The sequence below is a fragment of the Bison bison genome, unplaced genomic scaffold (genome assembly GCF_000754665.1).
Source record: "Bison bison bison isolate TAMUID 2011002044 unplaced genomic scaffold, Bison_UMD1.0 scf7180017864037, whole genome shotgun sequence".
NCBI classification, from domain to species: Eukaryota; Metazoa; Chordata; class Mammalia; order Artiodactyla; family Bovidae; genus Bison; species Bison bison.
Genome location: NW_011494609.1, coordinates 12614565 through 12640777, shown reverse-complemented (window position 1 = coordinate 12640777; position 26213 = coordinate 12614565). Strand labels below are relative to the sequence as shown.

Sequence of the window (26213 nt, the reverse complement as noted above, 5' to 3'; positions counted from 1 at the left end):
TTTGAACTGTGGTGTTGGAGAAGACTCTTGAGAGTCCCTTGGACTGCAAGGAGATCCAACCAGTCCATTCTGAAAGAGATCAGCCCTGGGATTTCTTTGGAAGGAATGATGCTAAAGCGGAAACTCCAGTACTTTGGCCACCTCATGAGAAGAGTTGACTCATTGGAAAAGACTCTGATGCTGGGAGGGATTGGGGGCAGGAGGAGAAGGGGATGACAGAGGATGAGATGGCTGGATGGCATCACTGACTCGATGGACATGAGTCTGGGTGAACTTCGGGAGTTGGTGATGGACAGGGAGGCCTGGCCTGCTGTGATTCATGAGGTCGCAAAGAGTCGGACACGACTGAGCTACTGAACTGAACTGAACTGAACTTGTGGAAAGGGATCTGCTATGGTCCCAGTGCACCTATCTGGCACGGGAGCCAGTAAATGAAATATGAGACAATATGATCGCAGAAACTTTGATGACATTTGGGGCAAAAGATTTTTTGATTATCCTGTACCAGTTTTACAATCCATCTACTATGTATACTTTGTATTCTAATGACTATACATATATGTAGCTATATGTCTATGTTTTAATTTTCTCCAGTTTACAACCAGGCATATCTACATGGGAATAATTACATTATCTCAAACTCATCACTTCTATCCTTTTTGAAAGCTTTTCTCTTATTTGACTCCCAGGTCTTAAATATGGCAATGCAACAGCAGGGAAGGGTCAGGGGCCAGGAGATGAGTTGAAAAAAACAAGAGATATATTTTACTTAGAAGCCTGCAACTTGCATTCCTTCCCCCACCCCCACCCCCTGCAAAATACAGCCAACTGTGAAGAAGTAAACAAATACATCCCTGAGGGGGTGAATGTGGCAGTGAAAAGGAAGACTGGGATCAGGTGTGTGAAGCAAATTATACCTGAATTCCATAAACTTGCCATCTGTCCAAATCGACCAGAACTGCCCAGAGGATTTCTGAAGCACAGATTGATAATGAATTGCAAATGTAACTCTGACTTTGTCTTGTCTCAAGATGAATAAATTTTACTCTTTGAAATTTGCCCTGATTCTGCAGAGAAGAGCCTACCCCACAGTGGTGCATGACTTTAGTGATGGAAATTTTACTGATCTTCTAGATAATATGTTTACTTGGTATAAGCAAGGACTACCCTAACATATCCATCTGGAAAAGAGTATATATAATTTAAGCAGCTGAATAAGTAGAGTAATAGAAATTGAATACAAGTATAGCAGGTTTTGTTTTAATATGTTACCCTAAACAAGTCTTTAGTGTAGTAATGTTGAAAATCAACATAAACTCAGTCAATATGATGAATGTCTCTGGGGCTGCTTGAACAAATTTTAAGAAGTATATATTAATAACTACTATCTATTAAGGGCCAATCATATCCCAGAATCTGTAGTGGTTCTTCCCAAGCTTTAATGTGCATACAAATCTCCCAGGGAATTTGTTAGAATGCTAGGTCTGAGTATTTGGGGAGAAATGGTGGTTACATTGGGAGCATAGTTTCCGTATCTTCCTTGAATCCTCATGTAAAACAGAGCAGCTAGATAGCAAAACTTAAAACCAGGGCCAACATTTTCAACAAAGTTAGGTGACAAAGTATCTCCTTGAGCCTCAAGGTACAAGTATATGGAGACAAGTCACAATTGCCACGTGACCTGCGTAATGTCAGCATCTGTGTGAGAAGCAGCAGAGTCAATGGAGTGAGTGACTGAGAGACAAAACAACAGAAGACCCTCAAAACAGTCAACAGGTACTCCCTGAAAAGCACAGGGGGCCAATCTAAGAACAGCAGCTAAAACTCATAGGGGTTCTGCCCAATCCAAAATCAGAGGGAATGCGAGAAACCCCAGGGTAAGGCCTAAAGGGACTGCAGCAGGAAGATCACAGGGCAGAGGGGAAACAAAAGGGAAAGATTTTTTGATCGTTAGCTGTTCTTGGGGTCATGGTCATAGACTCCACACAAACCATAAAGTCTGGGAAATAAACATGTGTAGCGTTCAAAGCTGGGTCGAGAAGTGGGTTGGCAACCATGATGAAAGCATCTTTCCAATGCCAACTGTTACTCAGCCCCTCGCTGCACAGAGGCTGCTTGTGGCAGCAGCATGCCTTGCTCATGTGACATAAGAGACTTCACATGTTGGAATCTAAAGAAGGGTACAAATGAACTTATTTACAAGACAGAAATAAAGTTACAGATGTAGAAAACAAACTTACAGTTACCAGAGGGTAAGGGGAGGAGGGGTAAATTGGAATTGGGGGAATGACATACACATGCTACTATATATAAAACAGATAATAATAAGAACCTGCTGTATAACACCGGAAACTCTGCCCAATGCTCTGTAATGACCCATATGGGAGAAGAATCTAAAAAAGAGTAGGTATATGTATATGTACAACCTAGACAGTGTATTAAAAAGCAGAAACATCACTTTGCTGACAAAAGTCCATCTAGTCAAAGCTATGCTTTTTCCAGTGGTCAAGTATGGATGTGAGAGTTGGACCATAAAGAAGGCTGAGCACCGAAGAATTGATTCTTTTGAACTGTGATGCTGGAGTAGACTCTTGAGAGTCCCTTGGACTTCAAGGAGATCAAACCAGTCAACACTAAAGGAAATCAACCCTGAGTATTCATTGGAAGAACTGATGCTGAAGCCGAAGTTCTAATACCTTGGTCACCTGATGTGAAGCGCTGACTCATTGGAAAAGACCCTGATGCTAGGAAAGATTGAAGGCAAAAGGAGAAGGGGGTGGCAGAGGATGATATGGTTAGATAGCATCACTGACTCTATGGACATGAATCTGAGCAAATTCCGGGAGATGGTGAAGGACAGAGGAGCCTGGCATGCTACAGTCCACGGGGTCTCTAAGAATCAGACATGACTTAGCAACTGAACAACAACGACAAAAATAAATGATTCACTTTGCTGTACACAAGAAACTAACATAACATTGTAAATCAACCACACTCCAATAAAATTCTTTTTTTAAAAAAGATACTTTACACTTTGAGCGAATGGTTGTGTTCCAATGGCTTTCATCATCTTTGACAGTCTCCAGAGGCTCTTTTAAGATGGCCTTAGCCTTAGGACTTCCTGGTGGTTCAGTGGTTAAGAATCTGCCTTGCAGTGCAGCGGGGATGCAGGTTCCATCCTTGGTTAGGGAACTCAAATTCCACATGTCACACAGCAAATAAATCTCGTGCCACAGCTACTGAGCTCTCCTGCCACAACTACAGAATAATCCATGCACAGAAATGAAAGATCTTGCATGCCCCTGCTCTTTCTCTGAGCACTAGACAGGCTCATTTCAGACCAGGACACAGCCTAGGTCCTGGACCTATGACACTGGAGCAGGAGCAGAGCAGGCTTGCAACCTGGAGCAGAGGCTCAGGCCACCTGTAGTTCTCTCGTAATGTGAAGAAGAAATACATTTTATAAGTACCTCAGAGATTTTTGGAGCTCTTTGTTATTTCAGCAAAACCAACTTGTACACCATCCCCTCATGTAACAGTCTTCAGCAGCTTCTCATCCCACAGAAAGTAAAATCCAAGGTCCTCACTATGGTCATTCACCACAGGAACCCTGACTGCCTCTTCAGCCACGTGGATTTATTGCACATCCCCTCCCCCCCGCCACACACACACTCACACACTCACACTTTGTCCTCAGCTAGCCGGAGGACACTGAGCAGAGCTTCCCTTTGGAAGGACTATACTTCCATGTCCTTATAGTGCTCTCAAGGGCTTCAGGAGTCAGAGAAGGCCCAGGTCACTTGCAACTACTTTCAAATTCCCAGTATATTTTGAAAATGAAAAAACACCAAAATGGAGTTTGAAAAATTAGATTTTGAAAATTTTACATCTAATAAATTAACACTGCAGCCTACTTCCATGCAGGTCCACCCCTCTTCCCCCAGTGGACCCCCCCCTCCTTCAGTCATGGGCACTGGATCTTTCTGCCTGAAAGGCATTTTGTCAGACTTTTCTCTATCCTTCCCATCCTAAGCAGCAGCATCCACTCTCTGAGACTGTAGCTGATGCTCTGCACACTCACCCTGGCTCACACCTTTTACATCAGAGCCTTGTGCATATGGCAGTTTATGTCTACCAATCTTTTGAAGACAAAGTCTAGAACTTTCATGTTTATCTTGATCTTTCTTTCTTTTGGTGATTACCTCATGGGCAAGACAGAGTAAGGCTAAGGGAGCTGGACATCCTGGTAAACTGGCTTCTGGATGGCAAGGGAAGCCCTAACTTGAAGCATTTATTGGTTTCTGTGAGGTTCAGAAGAGATGTGGGTAGTGGAGTCTTGTGAGCTGGTCTGAGCTGGCTCCTGTACACCACTGAATTATGGGAGGGATGGCAAGATGGTGCTGGAGTGAGAAGGTGGTCCAAGGCTGGGGCGAGCAGGAGAAGAGGAGTCAGGAAGAATGGAGGGAGGGTCTGAGGCACACAGAGAAGCTGCCGATCCAGCTTCTCAGCCGAGGCCCAGGTTCTTGGGCTCCATCCATCAAACGCACCGGCAAGCAGTACCAGACTGCCGTGCTGCACAAGCCACTTCTCTTCAGTCACTTCTTAAACTTCTTAAATAAGGAAAATGAACGGTGTCGGCTTGTTATAATGGAGACCCTGACCAGGAGCTGACTCTCAACTCCGCTTTACTGTCCTCCTGACAAAGCCTATTCTAGTCATCACTAAAAATAATAAAGCACCTCATAACCTAGTGCCTTCAAACAATAATAGTAATTCTGCTCATGAATTTATTCTCTCAGAAATTGACAAAGACAGCTTGAATCTTCTTTCCACGGCATTTTCTGGGCAAGCTCAGTTGAGGTTGGAAGATCCATTTCCAAGTCACTCACATGACTGGCTGATAGGTGTTGGCCATCATTTAGAAGCTTGGCCAGGGCTAAAGGCCAGAGGCCTTGATTCCTTACACTACACTCCCAGTGTGCTATACACAGGCTTTCTCACAGCACAGCAGCTGAATTCCAAGAGCAAAGATCTCAAGAGAATCAGACAGAAACAGTGTCATCTTCTGTGACCCAGACTCAGAAGTCACATAGTATCAGTTCGTCCATAATTACAGTCAATAAATCCCTTTATTCACTTAGCAAATAAACAAGCAAATAACAAGCCCAGAGAAAGGGGAGTGAGAAGAGTTGATACAATATATTATCTAAAATATCCAGTTTTCCTGAAGAATTTCCTGTGTATCCACTTCCATCCCCTTTAGACTCTTGGTGGCAAGATCCGCCATAACACAGCAATGGGCAGAGATGTGTTCGGTGATTCTTATATGCCTTGCTGACAGGAGAAATTGTGCCTTGAATATTTTCCTGTAGCTTCCACTCATGTAGTCCTTGGCCAGCTCATACAAGCTAAGGTGCGTGTTGATGAGTGGATTAAGAAACTGCAAGCAAGGGGAACCACTGATGTCTCTGAATTTTTTAGCCTAAGAATTTAAAGTTGTTGAACTAAATGAAAAACTCTGATATTTCCCTTGTTGTTTTTACAAATGAATTCCAGTCATTCTGAAGCATTTTTCAGGGTAGGCTATCGGAACCATTCCAACTTGTGTGTCAACAATCTTCTTGAAGTTGAGCTAGAACAGAAGTTTCATATCCACGTTGTAACTCATGTCCGTAAGAGTGACTGGCGAGAATCCTTGTATCTCATTGCTTTAATTCACACTTCTTGGTTTACTAGTAAATTGAACTTCTCTTCACCAAATGGAGTTTTAAAGTCCTTTTCTGGCAACTTCCCATCCATATCCTTTGTTGATTTTAAAAGTAGGAACTCCTTAGCTTTGCCGTTGTGCTGTTGCTGTTGTCTCGGTAGTTCATTTGTAAGAATTTTTGGATCTGCTAGACTTTGACATTGCCTTATAGATATGTCTCAAAAACTTACTGTATGCTTCATCAGTTCAGTTCAGTTCAGTTCAGTCTCTCAGTCGTGTCCCACTCTTTGTGACCCCATGAATCACAGCACACCAGGCCTCCCTGTCCATCACCAACTCCCAGAGTTCCCTCAGACTCACGTCCATTGAGTCAGTGATGCCATCCAGCCATCTCATCCTCTGTCGTCCCCTTCTCCTCCTGCCCTCAATCCCTCCCAGCATCAGAGTCTTTTCCAATGAATCAACTCTTCTGATGAGGTGGCCAAAGTACTGGAGTTTCAGCTTTAGCATCATTCTTTCCAAAGATCATACATATTGTAATATATATCTGAAAGTTCTTTATTTCTCTCACTGAAGCTTAACTCCCCTCCTGTTATGTGTGGGCTGGACTTAGTGACTCTCTTCTAATAAATAGAGAATAGAAAGTAGAATAGAAATGGAAAAGCAATAACTTTATGGTGGAGAAAACTGGCAGACATCAATTAACCTAGTGACCAAAGCTGATGTCACCAGTATTAAGTCATGCTGACATCACACTTCTCCTGATAAAACTGTGATGAGACAGACACATCACTTTTATGGTATTCTTACAAAAATTGGTTTTTCCCCCAAACCCCATTGAATCAAGAGAAAATACTGGCCAAATCCAAACTGAATAACTTTTTATAAAATACCTGACCAGTATTCTTCAAAACCATCAGGAGCAACAAGGACATGTCTGATAAACTTAAAACTTTGATAAACTTAGGAAATGACTGAGTACAGTGTGGAATCTTCAGACATCAGTGAAAAAATGACTTACATTCAAATGAAGTTTAGTTGATAGTAATGTATCAATGATAATTTCTTAGTATTGATAAACGTACAATGATTATATAAGATAACACTGTGTATATGTGTGTGATCAGTCATGTCTGACTCTTTGCAACCCCATGGACGGTATCCCGCTATGCTCCTCTGTCCATGGAATGTTCCAGGCAAGAATACTAGAGTGGGTTGCCATTTCCTTCTGCAGGGGATCTTCCTGACCCAGGACTGAACCCACGTCTCTTGCATCTCCTGTATTGGCAGGCGGATTCTTTACCACTGTACTACCTGAGAAGCCCCAAGATAACACCAGAAAATACAAATTTTAGAGTTTTTGTTCTATTATGTGAAAAATACCATCGAAATTTTGATAGCAATTGCACTGTATCTGTAGATTGCTTTGAGTAGGATGCACATTTTAAAAATATTATTTTTTTCCAACCCATGAGCACAAAATATCCTTCTATTTGTTTCTCTTCAACTTCTTTCATTAACATCGCAGTTCTCAGTGTACAGGTCTTTCACTCCTTGGTTAATAAAAGTGTGGGCATCTTTGTCTTGTTCTTGATTGTAAAGGAAAATCTTTCAGCTTTCCATGATTGTGTATGAACATGATGTTAGCTATGGGCCTGTCATATAAGCCCTTTATTATGTTGAAGTATGGTCCCTCTATACTCATTGTGTTGAGTGATTTTATTAGAAATGAATGTTGAATTTTGTCAAGTGTATTTTTCTGCATCTATTGAGATGATCATATGATTTTTATCCTTATTTTGGAAATGCAGTGTTTCACATTGACTGATTTGTGGATGTTGAACTATTCTTGCAATCCTAGAATAAATCCCAGTTGATCATGAATAAAAATAAATTAAAAAATTAAAATGTCCAGTTTTCACAAGTTATGAAACATGCAAATAAATAGGAAAAAATGATCCATATAGGAGAAAAACAGCATGCAAGATGAACTACCCAACAGAGCCCAGATGTCAGACTTAACACACAAGGATTTCCAAGTATCCATTTCAAATATGTTCAATGAACTACAGGAAACAGTATTTAAAGGAATAAAGCATGATAAAATGTCATACAAAATGGAGATTATCAGTTCAGTTCAGTCGCTCAGTCACATCCGACTCTTGGCGACCCCACGGGCCACCGCACGCCAGGCTTCCTTGTCCATCACCAACTCCCAGGCCTTGCTAAAACTCAGGTCCATTGAGTCAGTGATGCCATCCAACCATCTCATCCTCTGTCATCCTCTTCGCCTCCTGCCTTCCATCTTTCCCTGCATCAGGGAATTTTCTAATAAGTTGGCTCTTTGCATCAGGTGGCCAAAGTATTGGAGCTTCAGCTTCAGCATCAGTCCTTCCAATGAATATTCAGGACTGATTTCCTTTAGGACTGACTGGTTGGGTCTCCTTGAAGTCCAAGGTACTCTCAAGAGTCTTATCCAACACTATAGTTCAAAAGCATCAGTTCTTCGGCACTCAGCTTTCTTTATGGTCCAACTATTACATGCATATATGATTACTGGAAAAACCTTAGCTTTGACTAGACAGACCTTTGTCGGCAGAGTAATGTCTCTGCTTGTTAATACGCTGTCTAGATTAGTCACAGGTCTTCTTCCAAGGAGCAAGTGTCTTTTAATTTCATGGCTGCAGTCACCATCTGCCATGATTTTGGAGACCAAAAAAATAAAGTCTCCCACTGTTGCCACTCTTTCCCCAATCTATTTGCCATGAAGTGATGGGACCGGAGGCCATGACTTCATTTTCTGAGTGTTGAGTTTTAAGCCAGCTTTTTCACTCTCCTCTTACATCAAGAGGCTCTTTAGTTCTTCCTTCTTCCATAAAGGTGGTGTCATTTGCATATCTGAGGTTATTGGTATTTCTCCTGGCAATCTTGATTCTAGCTTGTGCTTCATCAGCTTGGCATTTTTTTTAAATTTTATTTTATTTTTAAACTTTACATAATTGTGTTAGTTTTGCCAAATACCAAAATGAATCCACCACAGGTATACATGTGTTCCCCATCCTGAACCCTCCTCCCTCCTCCCTCCCCATACCATCCCTCTGGGTCGTCCCAGTGCACTAGCCCCAAGCATCCAGTATCATGCATCGAACCTGGACTGGCATCTCATTTCTTACATGATATTTTACATGTTTCAATGCCATTCTCCCAAATCTTCCCACCCTCTCCCTCTCCCACAGAGTTCATAAGACTGTTCTATACATCAGTGTCTCTTTTGCTGTCTCGTACACCGGGTTATTGTTACCATCTTTCTAAATTCCATATATATGTGTTATTATACTGTATTGGTGTTTTTCCTTTTGGCTTACTTCACTCTGTATAATAGGCTCCAGTTTCATCCACCTCATTAGAACTGATTCAAATGTTTTCTTTTTAATGGCTGAGTAATACTCCATTGTGTATATGTACCATAGCTTTCTTATCCATTCATCTGCTAATGGACATCTAGGTTGCTTCTATGTCCTGGCTATTATAAACAGTGCTGCGATGAACATTGGGGTACACGTGTCTCTTTCAATTCTGGTTTCCTCAGTGTGTATGCCCAGCAGTGGGATTGCTGGATCATAAGGCAGTTCTATTTCCAGTTTTTTAAGGAATCTCCACACTGTTCTCCATAGTGGCTGTACTAGTTTGCATTCCCACCAAGAGTGTAAGAGGGTTCCCTTTTCTCCACACCTTCTCCAGCATTTATTATTTGTAGACTTTTGGATCGCAGCCATTCTGACTGGTGTGAAATGGTACCTCATAGTGGTTTTGATTTGCATTTCTCTGATAATGAGTGATGTTGAGCATCTTTTCATATGTTTGTTAGCCCTCTGTATGTCTTCTTTGGAGAAATGTCTATTTAGTTCTTTGGCCCATCCACGCACATATGGACACCTTATCTTTGACAAAGGAGGCAAGAATATACAATGGATTAAAGACAATCTCTTTAACAAGTGGTGCTGGGAAATCTGGCCAACCACTTGTAAAAGAATGAAACTAGAACACTTTCTAACACCATACACAAAAATAAACTCAAAATGGATTAAAGATCTAAACGTAAGACCAGAAACTATAAAACTCCTAGAGGAGAACATAGGCAAAACACTCTCTGACGTACATCACAGCAGGATCCTCTATGACCCACCTCCCAGAATATTGGAAATAAAAGCAAAAATAAACAAATGGGACCTAATTAACCTTAAAAGCTTCTGCACATCAAAGGAAACTATTAGCAAGGTGAAAAGACAGCCTTCAGAATGGGAGAAAATAATAGCAAATGAAGCAACGGACAAACAACTAATCTCAAAAATATACAAGCAACTCCTACAGCTCAACTCCAGAAAAATAAATGACCCAATCAAAAAATGGGCCAAAGAACTAAACAGCCTGGCATTTTGCATAGTGTACTCTGCATAGAAATTAAATTAAAAAGGTGACAATATACAGCCTCGATGTACTCCTTTCCTGATTTGGAACCAGTCTGTGTTCCAAGTCCAGTTCTAACTGTTGCTTCCTGACCTGCATACAGATTTCTCAAGAGGCAGGTAAGGTGGTCTGGTATTCCCATCTTTGAATAATTTTCCACAGTTCATTGTGATCTATACAATCAAAGGCTTTGGGAAGTCAATAAAGCAGAAATAGATGATTTTCTAGAACTCTTTTGCTTTTTTAATGATCCAGCGGATGTTGGCAATTTGATCTCTCGTTCCTCTGCCTTTTCTAAATCCAGCTTGAACATTTGGAAGTTCTCAGTTCATGTACTGTTGAAGCCTGGCTTGGAGAATTTTGAGCATTACTTTGCTAACATGTAAAGCAAGTTCAATTGTGCGGTAGTTTGAACATTCTTTGGCATTGCCTTTCTTTGGGATTGGAATTAAAACTGACCTTTTCCAGTCCTGTGGCCATTGCTGAGCTTTCCAAATTTGCTGGCATAATGAGTGCAGCACTTTCACATCATCATCTTTTAGGATTTGAAATCGCTCAGTTGGAATTCCATCACCTCTACCACCTTTGTTCGCAGTGATGCTTTAAGGCCCACTTGACTTCCCACTCCAGGATGTCTGATGCTAAATAAGTGATCACACCATCATGGTTATCTGGTCATGAAGATCTTTTCTATATAGTTCTTCTGTGTGTTCTTGCCACCTCTTAATGTCTTCTGCTTCTGTTAGGTCCGTCCCATTTCTGCCCTTTATTGTTCCCATTTTTGCATGAAATGTTCCCTTGGTATCTCTAATTTTCTTGAAGAGATCTCTAGTTTTTCCCATTCTACTGTTTTCCTCTATTTCTTTTTTAATTTATTTATTTATTTTTTGGGAGGCTAATTACTTTACAATATTGTATTGGTTTTGTCATACATTGACATGAATCTGCCATGGGTGTACATGTGTTCTCCATCCTGAACCCCCCTCCCACCTCCCTCCCTATCCCATCCCTCTGGGTCCTCTATTTCTTTGCATTGATCACCTCAGAAGGCTTTCTTATCTCTCCTTGCTATTCTTTGGAACTTTACATTCAGATGGGCATATCTTTCCTTTCTCCTTTGCCTTTAGCTTCTCTTCTTTTCTCAGCTATTTGTAAGGCCTCCTCAGACAACCATTTTGCCTTTTTGCATTTCTTTTTCTGGGGATTATCTTGATCACTGCCTCTTGTACAAAGTCACGAGTCTGTGTCCACAGTTCTTTAGGCATTCTGTCCATCAAATCTAATCCCTTGAATCTATTTGTCACTTCCACTGTAAAATCATCAGGGATTTGATGTAGGTCATACCTGAAAGGGTGACAATATACAGCCCTGACATACTCCTTTTCCTATTTGGAACCAGTCTGTTGTTCCATGTTCAGTTCTAACTGTTGCTTCCTGACCTGCATATAGGTTTCTCAAGAGGCAGGTCAGGTGGTCTGGTATTCCCATCTCTTTCAGAATTTTTCACAGTTTATTGTGATCCACACAGTCAAAGGCTTTGGCATAGTCAATAAAGCAGAAACAGATGTTTTTCTGGAACTCTCTTGCTTTTTCCATGATCCAGCAGATGTTGGCAATTTGATCTCTGGTTCCTCTGCCTTTTCTAAAACCAGCTTGAACATCTGGAAGTTCACAGTTCACGTACTGCTAAAGCCTGGCCTGGAGAATTTTGAGCATTACTTTACTAGCGTGTGAAATTAGTGCAACTGTGCGGTAGTTTGAGCATTCTTCAGCATTGCCTTTCTTTGGGATTGGAATGAAAACTGACCTTTTCCAGTCCTGTGGCCACTGCTGAGTTTTCCAAATTGGCTGGCATATTGAGTGCAGCACTTTCACAGCATCATCTTTCAGGATTTGGAATAGCTCAACTGGAATTCCATCACCTCCACTAGCTATGTTCGTAGTGATGCTTTCTAAGGCCCACTTGACTTCACATTCCAGGATGTCTGGCTCTAGGTGAGTGATCATACCATCATGATTATCTTGGTCGTGAGGATCTTTTTTGTACAGTTCTTCTGTGCATTCTTGCCACCTCTTCTTAATATCTTCTGCTTCTGTTAGGTCCACACCAGTTCTGTCCTTTATCTGCTTAATTATAGCACCCTTGTTTCTCCTACAAAACAACCATTCTAACAGCTTCCCTGGTGACTCAGCAGTAAAGAATCTGCCTGCAATGCAGGAGATGTGGGTTCAATCCTGGGTCAGGAAGATCTCCTGCAAAAGGAAATGTCAGCCCATTCCAGTATTCTTGCCTGGAAAATCCCATGGACAGAGAGGCCTAATGGGCTATAGTCCATGGGGGTTGCAAGAGTTGGACACAATTTAGCGACTAAACTGCTACCACTATCCACAGTTTAAACCAATTTAAAGAGCTAGTCTAGGAACTCAACTCATATATATTTTTCCTGTGGGGGAAAAATCTTCAGCAATAGCTTATACAAATCAGTCATGTTCAAAGTACTGCCCTCAGTGAACCTAATTATCCTAACTTTCTAAATAACTGTTCATAAACTTTTGTAACCTCACTTTTAAGAAAGAGACTTCCTGTACTTGATGGCTGTAAATAAATGAATCCCAAAAGGTTTAGGCAGATTGTAAAAGAAGGATAGTGTTACATATGGGCAAACATTAACAAATGAAAATAATAGCATTATAGTAATAACAATTCTTTAAGCATTATAAATAAATATGTACAGTCATTAGCGCTGAATCTAAACACCTGTTAATTATTCATAAGTGTTTCCAATCCTAACAAAATATCCCACAGTAAACAGAGGCTACAAACTGAGATTCAGTGGAAAAATTCTCAACCTCATTCAATCTAAATTTTCTAGGAGTGTCTCCCAAAGATTACTCATCACACTTATACATCCTTCACTATAATTTATAATTCTCTGTTATTCTTTCCACTTTAGGTTTAGCAATAGACATTTCATTACTAGATAAGCCCATTTGATTCAGATACAACCAAGGTAATCAATAAATTCATAATATGGTAGTTATCCTTAGCTAGAATTTGCTGAGTAGTTAGTAATCTTTGCAAGGAGAGCTGACCTTCTCCTACATTTCTATATTTGGGAGGTGTTAGCTTCTTAAAGTTTTGCCTGAGTCAGATATCATTTTTGTAAGATTGCTAAGATATTATAGCAATACTGTCTGATATTCCTATGATTCTTTATACAACATGAGGAGCAGTTTTTTTCGAAAAAAGTTTAATGGAGTCACAGCTGAGACAAAAGTGGGTTCCATAGCCTCAGTTTTCTAGTGACATCCATCTGATTTGGCAAGCAAATATAGATTCTTGTCGCAAGGAATCAAAAATTACATACAGTTTTCCTGCTATATGTAATTCCAAAGACTTAAATAATGAGCTGCATAAAACAAATCTATTCTCCATTCAAATGACATGATGTAATATCTTCCTGAGATACCATGTAACTATAATCATGAATAAATTTTATATTTGTCTATTTTTAACTGACCATAATAATAATAAATGTGAAGAGAAATTTAGATATGTATCTTGAATTCATTCCAAAGCTCAATATTGATTTTTCTCTAACTGGAGAAAATTACATCAAAAAGAGCAAGAAAATTTCTCCTGAGGAACAGGAATCCTATCACCTTTGATTTTACACCCTAAGGGCTATTACACAGTCATGGGCAAAGAGATGTTCAATAAAGCAAAATTTTTAAAAATTCATTCATAACATATCTTTGTGGGTTTTTATCTGGTTTTGGTTTTTGGAGGGAATCAGGGAAGGAGGTGATTGAGGAAAGATAATAGGTGAATTGGGAAAGACCACCAGGGCAGAAAAACAGTTAACAATGAAAAAAAAAAAAAAAAAACACTGAAGAACCTAGAAATGCATAATCTCAAGAGTGACTAAAAGGGCAGGATGGATGGGGATCTGCCCTAGGTAGATCTAACTGTAACAGTGTTCTCTCCCATTTGGGAGAGATAAGAACAAAAAAGGAGTAATAACCCTGATGAAAATCCCAACACATAATCCCTATTGTGCTTACTTTTCCCTACCAGAGAAAAGGTAACTTTCTACTTTATCTTCTTTAGAAGAATGAAGTAGGCACAATCTTTAACACTTCTGATAGCTCTGAACTACTTTAGTTGATTTGCATACAATGATTATTTACTTAATTAACAAGCTCTCAGCTAAATTGTCCTTTCAACCCTTAACAAGTTGAAAATTATATAAGATTCCTCTTCAAAGGAAAGGAAATTTTCCCAAATAGGATCTATTGCTAACAACAGAATACAATTTTCCACTTGGTTTCTTGTACTGAGATTTAATCTGGTTCCATGATGAGGAAGGAGAAATTCTTTTGGAACAGAGCTCAAAGAAATCTCAGATGTAGCTATCACTGAAAACCCAGAATTTTTAAAATTTAAGTATCCTTAAAGCTAATACTTTTAGTAAATATTCTTAAAGGCAATAAGAAGACAAAAAATAAAAGAAAGCTACATATTCCCCACAGAGGTGGAAGTTAACCTTAAAAAAAATAAATAAAGCAGAGTGATTAGAATTACAAATGCTTTATGAAATAGGCTAGCAGAAATGTATCAAAATTTAATGTTTATGATACATCAGGAACTTTCCCTTGTGGTTCAAGAAGAAAAAATCTAAGTCAACCAGTTAATCTATGAATAAAGAGAATTTTTGAAATCAATTTAATGAATATATCACATTTCCAACCTAAAAGATCTTCTTTACACTATTCACAGAATAGTTAACATTTAAAAAGGACAAATGAGTGGATGTAGTAAGTAAATGAGCCTAAAAACAAAATGCACTGTATCTCAAGGTAGCAAAATGAATAAGGCGCCTGGAATGGCCCATGCCCACTCACCAGATATCCGACTTTGTGTCATAGCCTTGATGTTTCAGAGCCTCCGGGCTCATATAATGGGGAGTTCCAGTTAAAGTGGTGGCTAGATCACAGGATCCCATTAGGAGTCGAGAAACTCCAAAATCCCCTTGAAATAATAATTAACTTCTATGAATACTTAAAACATGAAAACCAGTACTGTACTGGAAATTAACAACAATGTGTCTAATTTGACAATTTTAATACACAATTATTCATACCATGTTGAAGAAAAAGTTATACATTTTAAATTATATAATATTGGTGAAAAGCTTTAAAAATAAAAGCCTTGTAGGAGAAAGAAGAGTTTGATGATAGGAAAGTGAATTATGTAAGCTAAAACTGCTTTTTTTTCCTGGTATTAGGGAAAACCAACAACTTGAAACAAAAAGATATTTCAAGTCTGAGTAACAACAAACAGAATGATTCTGGAAGCACTGAATATATGATCTGCAATTTTATCTGAGTGAGGGGGGAATTTGTTCTTCATTTACAATAAAGAAAATTTAAATAAAAAACCTGAGACTTTTCAAGAACATGACTATAAAAACTTGAATCCACCAGTTTCAGTATAATTGCTTAATTTGTCTATGGTTTTACGTCTTCCCCTCTAAGAACATCTTACGTGAAGATCAAACAATTCTGTAACTGTTAGGAGTATAGATACAGTTCTAAAGGAGAACTCGCTATATCAACACTTTAATAATCTGTGATAACTCCTAATTGCTTATGATAAAATAAATGTGGGAGTAGGAAAACTATAGTAATCAAACTAGTAAAACAAGTCTAATCATTTGTTAATGGTTAGTGCTTGGCATGGAATAGGAACTCAAAAGACATTTGTTGGATCTACTAATAAATAGCAAATGTTTTATACCTCAGTTTCTATCAGATAATCAGAAACAATTGGTCTTTTTGCTGTTGTTGTTGTTGGGCACAACCAATAAAGCACAAAAATTTAAGAAGTTTGAATAAACCAATGATTATTCTACTACTTTTAGTTACTTTATATTTTAATTTGATAGATAATAATAAAATCTAGAATGCACTCTTTCATGGAATACATATTTTAAAATCTTACCAATTTTAAGTTTATTATTTTTCAGAAATATATTCTTTGATTTCAAATCTCGATGAAGTATCTTCCTACAGAAGGAATAAAAGGATATTCAAATTAATGCAAATATAAAATTTTAAAATCCAAATATAAGTAACATATATGAATGAATGTGAAGTAATTCACACATAAATATACATTCCCAGAGATATATCTTTCAATGTTTGAAAGCTTCAAAGCCACAACATTGTTTAATCTCACTGAGAAAATCAGTTTCAAAACAGATACAGGGAAACATGTAGCTGAAAGAAATGTGATGTACTTCCAGATTTTATCATGCTTTTATACCCAGTTCACAGAGCAGTTATCACAAAGCTTTATAATCTATTATATACCATATATAATGTATTACATGGTATATATATCATATATGCATAATATATATATTAAATATTATAATCCAATTGTTCACATTTTATATACATGTGGGAAAAATGTTGATGATGGTATTTAATAATAGATAACATTTAAGTAAACAAGCAATGTAAATTATGTCAGTGAAAATTTCGTTTCTGAAATTACGAAAACTAGACAACTAGAAAACCTTTGTCTAAAAAAACACCTAAAAATGCTGAGTAAAGTATATGAGTGTCTTCATATATAAACAGCTGAGTCCACAAGAAAATGAGGCAAATCCTTGGGGATTAAGCACAAATAAAACTGAAAATCAGAGGGAGCAATAGGTGCTAATTTCTTAGCAGCCCAAGGAACTCAGAACCCACAGAAGCCAAGACCTTGAGCCCATGTAATGTGGAGAGTTGGAACTAACAGAAATGTATAAAGTCAGAATCCCATATGTGGTCCATATCTTAAGAGAAAATATAATTCAAGAAACACTCATTCACAAGTAAACAAAATCATAAGCTTATCTGTACAGATCTGAACTTTGAGAGGAGGAAAAAAAATATCTCCCTTCATATTTTTTAACCATGTGTCTGCTCACTTACATTTGGAATTCAAATATGCTCTATGGCTCTATGGCTTTAGGACATCCCAACCCAAGAAATTAACATAAAAGTTGGTTCTCTGCTGTTAATAATCTCCTAGGGCATCTGGAAGAAGCAAATGCAAACTGAGTCAGCAGATAATATATAATAAAATTAAACCCCTGAGAAATTTCAGATAACTTAATAGGATACAAACTATAAAATGAATGTATTTCAAATGATTAAAACAATAAAGAATAGAAAACATGAAACAGAAACAGAATACTATCCAAAAAAAGAGATGATGCTGATTTGAAAAACAACCAAATAGAATATCTAGGCAGAAAATGTGATCATGACATAAAAACTCAAGACTGAGACCTCAGCTTTCAACTATGATGGGATTCCCTGTTGGCTCAGATGGTAAAGCGTCTGCTTGCAATGTGGGAGACTGGGGTTCGATCTCTGGGTCAGGAAGGTCCCCTGGAGAAGGAAATGGCAACCCACTCCAGTACTCTTGCCTGGAAGATCCCATGGATGGAGAAGCCTAGCAGGCTACAGTTCATGAGGTCGCAAAGAGTCGGACACGACTGAGCAACTAACACACTTTCAACTGTGATGAAGTAAGTTTATACCACACTAAATCACCCACCTTCAACAGTTGTACAGAGGACACTGTAAAATTTAAACAATGTAAAGTGTGAGTAAGTTTTTTAAAACAACTCTCTGAAGATATCAGAGATCAGTCAAGGTGAACAAAGGTAGGCAGCACTTGAGGGCCCAGAACCTAAAACAAGGGAGATACATGGAGGTGAGCACTTCCCACAGCATTTTCCTCTGGGGCACGGGCAGAAGCAGAGTGTTATGGCCAGAGCTTGCAACAGTTTCACTGGGTTTGGAAAACAAAATCCTAGAGCTACAAAGGCAGCCAGGACTCAAGGAGTACATTCTCCAGAGAAAAGGGAACAAAAGAAAAGTAAGTCTGACATTCTGAATGGGTTTTAACCTAAGGCACTTGCTGAATCCTAAGAAGCTCAGGGGCAAGACATTTAGGAGAAAGTAGCTGCTAAGAGGCAGAGCTTTCAGCAGATTCACAAAGCTGAGGAGGGGTCTAGGTAAACAACTAAAGTCTTCAGCTGAATACCCTGAATACTGGAAATAAAAGCAAACGAAACAGACCAGTCCTCAGAAACCTAGCCTTAAATATCTCAGTCCTAAATGTATTAAGGTGATCTGCAACTACTATCAGCCAGAAAAAAAATCATATCCTCTTGAGAGGAACATAATATCACCCAACATGTCTGCACTATTTTACATATATTGATTGTCCAGTATTCCCTCAAAAATGACCAGATAAGCCAAGAGACAAGACCAAACCAAAAACAAACAACAACAAAAAGAAACAAATCCATATGTGATCCACCTATTGGAATTGTTGGACATGGATTTTAAAGTAACTATGATATGTTCAAGTAAATAAATGACACAATGACAGAACTAGATTCTATAAAGAGTTGAATGTCAATTTTAAGACTGAAACAAATATAATTACCAAAATTAAGAATTCAGTACATATGTATGAAAACAGATAAGAAATAGCAAAAAAAGATTTAGAAACTGGAATAATAGTTAGTGAAAAATGCAGTTCAAGTATTGAAAAGGCGATCATGCAACCACCTCCAAAAGGACTTATGCCAGCATGCCATGCCTTCCCAGGAGGGCTGCTGTCAGTGTCCCTGCCCCCGCAGCAGGCCATTGTTGACCCACGCCTCTGCCAGAGACTCCAAAAACACTCACAGGAGAGGATGAGGGCACATCCTGCTACTACACCATCTTTGGAAAGGTGGAGATTTCTGACAAAATGTGGTCCCCTTGAGAAGGAAATGGCAAACCACTTCAGCCTTCTTTCCTTGAGAACCCTATGAACAGTATGAAAAGGCAAAAAGATATGAGACTGACAGGTGAACTTCCTAGGTCAGTAGATGTCCAATATGCTACTGGGGAAGAGCAAAGAAACAGCTACAGAAGGAATGAAGAGGCTGAACCAAAGAGGAAATGACACCCAGTTGTGGATGTATCTGGTGGTGAATGTAAAATCCCATGCTGTAAAGTACAATATTGCATAGGACTGGAATGTTAGGTCCATGAATCAACGTAAATTGGAAGTGGTCAACCAGGCCCAGTGTCAACCACCCCAAGAGTGAACGTGAGATATTAGCAATCAATGAACTAAAATGGATGGAAATATGCAAATTTAATTCACATGACCATTATATCTATTACTAAGATATAAGTAATAAGATCTACTATTAAGATATGTCTAAGGCAAGAATCCCTTAGACAAAATGGAGTAGCCCTCTTGTCAACAAAAAGAGCCTAAAATGTAGTACTTGGGTGCAGTCTCAAAAACAACAGAATGATCTTGGTTCATTGCCCAGGCAAACCATTCAGTGTCACAGTAATCCAAGATATGGCCCAGCCACTGAGGCCGAGAAGATGAAGTTGAACAGTTCTATGAAAACCTACAAGACCTTCTAGAACTAACACCAAAAAAAAGAAGCCCTTTTCATCACAGGGGACTGGAATGCAACAGTGGGAAGTCAAGAAATAACTGGGGTAACAAGTTTGACCTTGGAGTAAAAAACAAAGCAGGGCAAAGGCTAACAGAGTTTTGCCAAGAGAACGCACTGGTCATAGCAAACACCCTCTTCCAACAACACAAGAGAAGACTACACATGGACATCACCAGATAATCAATACTGAAATCAGATTGATCATATTCTTTGCAGCCAAAGATGGAGAAGCTCTATACAGTAAGGAAAAAACAAGACCAGGAGCTGACTGTGGCTCAGATCATGAACTCTTTATTGCCAAACTCAGACTTAAATTGAAGAAAGTAAAACCACTAGGCCATTCAGGTATGACCTACAACAAACCCCTTATGATTAGATAGTGGAAGTGAGAAATGGATTCAAGGGATTAGATCTATAGACAGAGTGCCTGAAGAACTATGGGTGGAGGTTCATAACATTGTACAAGAGACAGTGATCAAAATCATCCCCAAGAAAAAAAGAACTGCAAAAAGGCAACATGGTTGTCTGAGGAAGCCTTACAAATAGCTGAGGAAAAGAAGAGAAGTGAAAAGCAAAGGAGAAAAGGAAAGAAATATCCAACTGAATGCAGAATTCCAAAGAACAGCAAGAAGAGATAAGAAAGCCTTCCAAAGTGAAAAATGTAAAGAAAGAGAAAAAAAAAAAAACAGAATGGGAAAGACTAGAGATCTCTTCAAAAAATTAGGGATACCAAGGAAACATTTCATGCAAAGATGGGCACAATAAAGGACAGAAACAGCAAGGACCTAACAGAAGCAGAAGATACTCAGAAGAGGTGGCAAGAATACACAGAACTATACAAAAAAGGTCTTAATGACCCAGAAGACCATGATGGTGTGATCACTCACCTAGCATCAGACATCCTGGAGTGCAAAGTCAAGTGGGCCCCAGGAAGCATCACTATAAACAAAGCTAGTGGAGGTGATGGAATTCCAGTTGAGTTCTTTCAAATCCTAAAAGATGATGCTGTTTAAGTCCTGTACTCAATATGCTAGCATTTTTGGAAAACTCAGCAGTAGCCACAGAACTGGAAAAGGTCAGGTTTCCTTTCAATCTTAAAGAAAGGTAATGCCAAAAAATGTTCAAACCACAGCACAATTGCACTCATTTCACATGCTAGCAAGGTAAGGCTCAAAATCCTACAAGTTAGGCTTCAGCAGTACTTGAACAAAGAATTTCCAGATGCACAAGCTGAGTTTAGAAAAGGCAGAGGAACCAGAGACCAAATTGCCAACATCTAGTGGATCATAGAAAAAAGTAAGAGAATTCCAGAAAAACATCTACTGCTGCTGAATTGACTATGCTAAAGCCTTTGATGTGTGGCTCACAAAAAACTGTGGAAAATTCTTCAAGAACTGGGAATACCAGACTACATTACCTGCCTCTTGACAAATCTGTATGCAGCTCAAGAAGCAACAGTTAGAACCCAACATGGAACAATGGACTGGTTCCAAATTGGGAAAGGAGCACATCAAGGCTGTGTATTGTCATTCTGCCTATATAACTTCTAGGCAGAGTTCATCATGTGAAATGCTGGGCTGGAGGAAGCACAAGCTGGAATCAAGATTGTCGGGAGAAATATCAATGACCTCAGATATGCAGATCACACCACCCTTATGGGAGACAGTGAAGAGGAACTAAAGAGCCTCTTGATGAAAGTAAAAAATGAGAGTGAAAAAGTTGGGTTAAAACTCAACATTCAAAAAACTAACAACATGGCATCCGGTTTCATCACTTCACGGCAAATAGATGGGGAAACAATGGAAACAGTGAGAGACTTTATTTTCTTAGGCTCCCAAATCACTGCAGATGGTGATTGCAGCCATGAAATTAAAAGGTGCTTGTTCCCTGGAAGAAAAGCTATGACCAGCCTAGACAGCATATTAAAAAGTAGAGACATTACTTTGCCAACAAAGGTCCATATTGTCAAGCTATGGTTTTTCCAGTAGTCATGTACAGATGTGAAAGTTGGACCATAAAGACCAAGGGTCGAAGAATTGATGTTTTCGAACTATAGTGCTGGAGAAAACTCTTGAGAGTCCTTTGGACTGCAAGGCAATCTAACCAATCAATAATAAAGGAAATCAATCTTCAATATTCATTGGAAGGACTGATGCTGAGGCTGAAGCTCCAATACTTTGGCCACCTGATATTAAGAGCAAACTCATTGGAAAAGACCATAATGCTGGGAAAGATTGAAGAGAGGAGAAGGAAATAACAGAGAATAAGACGGTTGCATGGCATCACTCTGAGCAAACTCCAGGAGATAGTGAAGGACAGGAAGTGAAATGCTGCAGCCCTTGGCGTCACAGAGAGTCAGACACAAGTTTGCAACTGAAGAACAACAAAATTGAAAAATAATATTGATACTTAGACTAGGAAAGTAGGTGATGAGTTTTAGATATAACACAGTAACAGCTACCACATATATAAAAACTTAAATAAGAAAATCACCACCAGGTATTTTATGAACAATACAAACATTATGTTGGAAAGCAGTTATGGGAAGTAACTGGCTGGAGCTGTTGTAACAGAGCAATTATTTCTATGCAACAAACCAGATATCAAGCTACTTGACTAAGGTTTTCTTAAGTATAATTTATTGACTTTGTGGTTACAGTAAGCAAAAATAAATCCAGAAAAAAAGTCCTGTCATATACTTCATTAGTATCCTTTCCTTTGAAGTATATAGAAATCAAATCCAAGAAATGACAAGGTGACTAGCAATTCAAGCAGCTGATATAAAATCTTTCTTCTAAAGATAGCTTTCAAATAGCTCTCCACATATGTCCCTGTCATTTCTATGTTTCATGATTCCCAAGAGATTTAAGTGCCCTGATTAAGACTGGATGACAGTGGTGATCAAATCCATGGTTGAGCTTTTGCCTCCATCAGGCTATTCTCCATACACAGCCTCCAGGACCACGGCAGTGTGAGGTCTGTGGAGGCAGCTACAGCAGGGTTTTCTCAGGCCCTGAGCCAGAGTAGGACTGTGGAGATGGTATGGACAGTTCAGTTTTCATTTCCCCTTAAGTCCTTATCTGAGTAGTTTCTGAAAATTTAGCTCCGCCCTACAGACCTGTGTTTATCTGACAGGGTCTCAGGGTGGCCTGCAGATTCTTCTTGCCAAAGGTGCTGGCATAAGCAATGGCTCTGTGGTGATACATGGACCAGGCAACCCCTGTTGCTGGTCTCTGCCACATGGCCACTGTCCTAGATACTGAGGCTCATGCCTGGCTTCCTCATCAGTGTCCTGGGCACCCAGGACCATGATGAGCCTCTATGTTGTAAGCCAGGGGTGATGTCAGGTCCTTCTCGAATGCAGCTACAAAGTAGGAGTTGCTGACACCTGGCAATGGAGTGGGGTCTCCTTGGAAAAAGTGACCTAAGGACATCCTCAAGAAGTGGGAGGATGAAAGAAAGATTCCTGCCAAAAGAAAGCAGGAATCCTCCACAGCACCACACACACAACTTCTCTCTACTTTCCCATCTCTAGACCTGGGGAAGCATGCCTCCATCCCTCGTCACATTTACTGACCTGGATTCCCAAGTAGGTCCTTCCCCTAGGAGCCTCACTATGTTAAAAATTAATTCCTCACACGATCTTTTGGGAAACAACCATTCGGGCTTCCCAGATCGTGCTAGTGGTAGAGTATCCGCCTGCTAATACAGGAGACATAGGAGACACAGGTTCGATCTCTGGGTCAGGAAGATCCCCTGGAGAAGGGCATGGCAACCCACTCCAGTATTCTTGCCTGGAGAACCCCATAGACAGAGGAGCCTGGCAGGCTACAGGCTGTAGGGTCGCAAAGAGCTGGACACGACTGAAGCAACTTGGCATGCACCAAGCTCACTGGGGAAAGGTGTGAGCTGCTAGGTGAGGAGGCACTCATCTTACAGAAAGTGCCCCAAGCTTGTTCTCCCCTCCACTGTGAAAGCAAAAGTGATGTCAGCAAATGAGTTCTCTTCAGAGAGGCTGCTCTGTACTTCATCTTAGAAAATCTAGGCTAATTGAACAGAATCCGCTTCTATAGAAATGAGTTGGGGTGGGGGGAGTTTGTTTTGTTTTGTGGTTTCTGTGTTATCTCTGGGGGCAAAAAAGGAGAAGCAAGACATTGTCTCTGTCCCCCAAGGATTTCCTTCATGCCCAGTTCTGCTGTGGTATCCAGAGAAGATGATATTTCAAAGACTGGCCATTTAATTGAACCAAAGAGAAGAAAGGCTTTAAGTGCCTCATATACTGGTCCAGCTTATGGAGCATTGTGGGAGTTGGTGACAAGCCTCACAGGATACAAACACCTTTAACAAACTTAGAGCTGTCTATGTGCCAGAGGTTCAGGCCCAGGGGGAGGAAGGAGTTTTAGTGCTACATTCTCAAGATAGCTTTCAGTGAACTGTGAATATTTTCAGCTTTTAATATCATTATAAGTGTGTATGCCATATGCCATAGATTTAGAATATTACAAATGTATAAATAAACCAAATTAAATTAAGCACAGGAAAGCTCCAAAGGAGTAAACAAAACCTTCATTTCTTCTGTAACCTCATTCTTCCTAGTTTTTCTAGGGTCTTCTTTATATCTTCTGCCCCTGCACTGTATTAGTCAGAGTTCTCCAGAGAAACAGAACCAACAGAAGATATAGATATGGATATAATACAAATGGAGATTTATTACAAGGAACTGGCTCATGCAAAGATGGAGGCTGAGAAGTCCCAAGATTTGCTGTCAACAGGCTGAAGACCCAGGAAGTTGTTCAGTCACTAAGTCATGTCCAATTCTTTGCATGGACTGCAGCATTCCAGGCGTCCCTGTCCTTCACCATCTCCCAGAGTTTGCTCAAACTCATGTCCATTGAGTTGGTGATGTCATCCAACCAGCTCATCCTCTGTTGCCCCCTTCTCCTCCTTCCTTCCATCTTTCCCAGGATCAGATTAGTTCAATGAGTCAGCTCTTCACATCAGGTGGCCAAAGTACTGGAGCTTCAGCTTCAGCAGCAGTCCTTCCAATGAATATTCAGGGTTGATTTCCTTAGGATTGACTGGTTTGATCTCCTCACAGTCCAAGAGACTCTCAAGAGTCTTCTCCAACACCACAGTTCAAAAGCATCAGTTCTTCAGTCTCAGCATTCTATATGGTCCAACTTTCAAAGTCATACATAACTACTGGAAAAACCACAGCTTTGAGTATATGGACCTTTGTTCGCAAAGTGATGTCTCTGCTTTTTAATATACTGTCTAGGTTTGTCCTAGTTTTTCTTCCAAAGAGCAAGTGTCTTTTAATTTCATGGCTGAAGTCACTGTCCACAGTGATTTTGGAGCCCAAGAAAATAAAATATGCCACTGTTTCCATTTTTTCCCCATCTATTTGCCATGAAGTGATGGAACTGGATGCCATGATCTTAGTTTTTTGAATGTTTTAAGCTAGATTTTTCACTCTCCTTTCACCTTCATTCAGAGGCTCTTTAGTTCCTCTTCACTTTCTGCCATTAGAGTGGTATCATCTGAGGCTGTTGATATTTCTCCTGGCAATCTTGATTCCAGCTTGTGATTCATTCAGCCTAGCATTTTGCATGATGGTTGATTCCAATATCCTCCTATCAATGGTTGTTCAGCAGATAGTTGTGATTTTTATATTCTCAAAGGAGAAGATGAGTGCATATTTTTCTACTCCACCATCTTTTTTGCTTGATGAAGACCCAGGAAAGCTGATAGTCTAATTCAGTCCTAGTCTGAAGACCTGAGACAAGGTGAGTCAATGAACTAAGTCTCTCAACCGAAGGGCAGAAGACAGGGTGAGACATCCCAGCTCCTCAATGAGGCAGGAAAATGGGAGCAAATTCCTTCTTTCTCTGCATTTCGTCTGTTTGGACTTTCAAGGGACTGGATATGTCCAACCACACTGGAGAGGACAGTCTACAGATTCCACCAACTCAAATGCTAATCCCATCTGGAAACTGCCTTATAGACACACCCAGAAGCAATGTTTAATCTGGGCATCTCACAGCCCTCCCAAACTGACACATAAAATTAACCATCACATGCACTAAAGTAATTCTCAAGGCACTGGCAACAGAGGAACCTAATTTATCTTCTTCTTTGTTCCAAAGTAATCTTCTGAAATTTTTTGTAAGCAGAATTTTCAAAATACGTTTGAATATGTGCTCTAGACCATAAGAGGGAAAGGCTGGAATAATGCTTGTAAATAAATCTTTTATTGGTTATAGTTGAAAGATTTAAGTAGAAGGTTGAGGGAAACATTGTGATAGGCTGTATTCTTGTTCCCAAATATTTGCATCTCTTGTGCCTGGCAGTGAGTGTCCCCCTTGGGAGGAACAGGCGCCTCCACTGGACTTGGTTGTTTGACTTGCTTGGATCCATGGCATGCAAACAGATCAGGCAAATATCAAGTCTGAGCAGAGTCTTAAAGAACCACTGAGTGTTTCCCATAACTTTCTTGCTTT

At 39.6% G+C, this 26213-nt stretch overlaps 1 protein-coding gene across 6 annotated transcripts in view; it reads right to left on the bottom strand.

Moving 5' to 3' along the window:
* Positions 1 to 26213, bottom strand: part of NEK11 (NIMA-related kinase 11) — a 276447-nt gene that overhangs the window by 175732 nt on the left and 74502 nt on the right. For all 6 annotated transcript variants that reach the window (XM_010834960.1, XM_010834964.1, XM_010834962.1 and 3 more), the window contains 2 exons: positions 16179 to 16243; positions 15080 to 15206 (listed from right to left, as the gene is read on the bottom strand). In XM_010834960.1, the coding sequence (XP_010833262.1) occupies positions 15080 to 15206; positions 16179 to 16243 (192 nt within the window). The remainder of the gene's footprint in view (positions 1 to 15079; positions 15207 to 16178; positions 16244 to 26213) is intronic.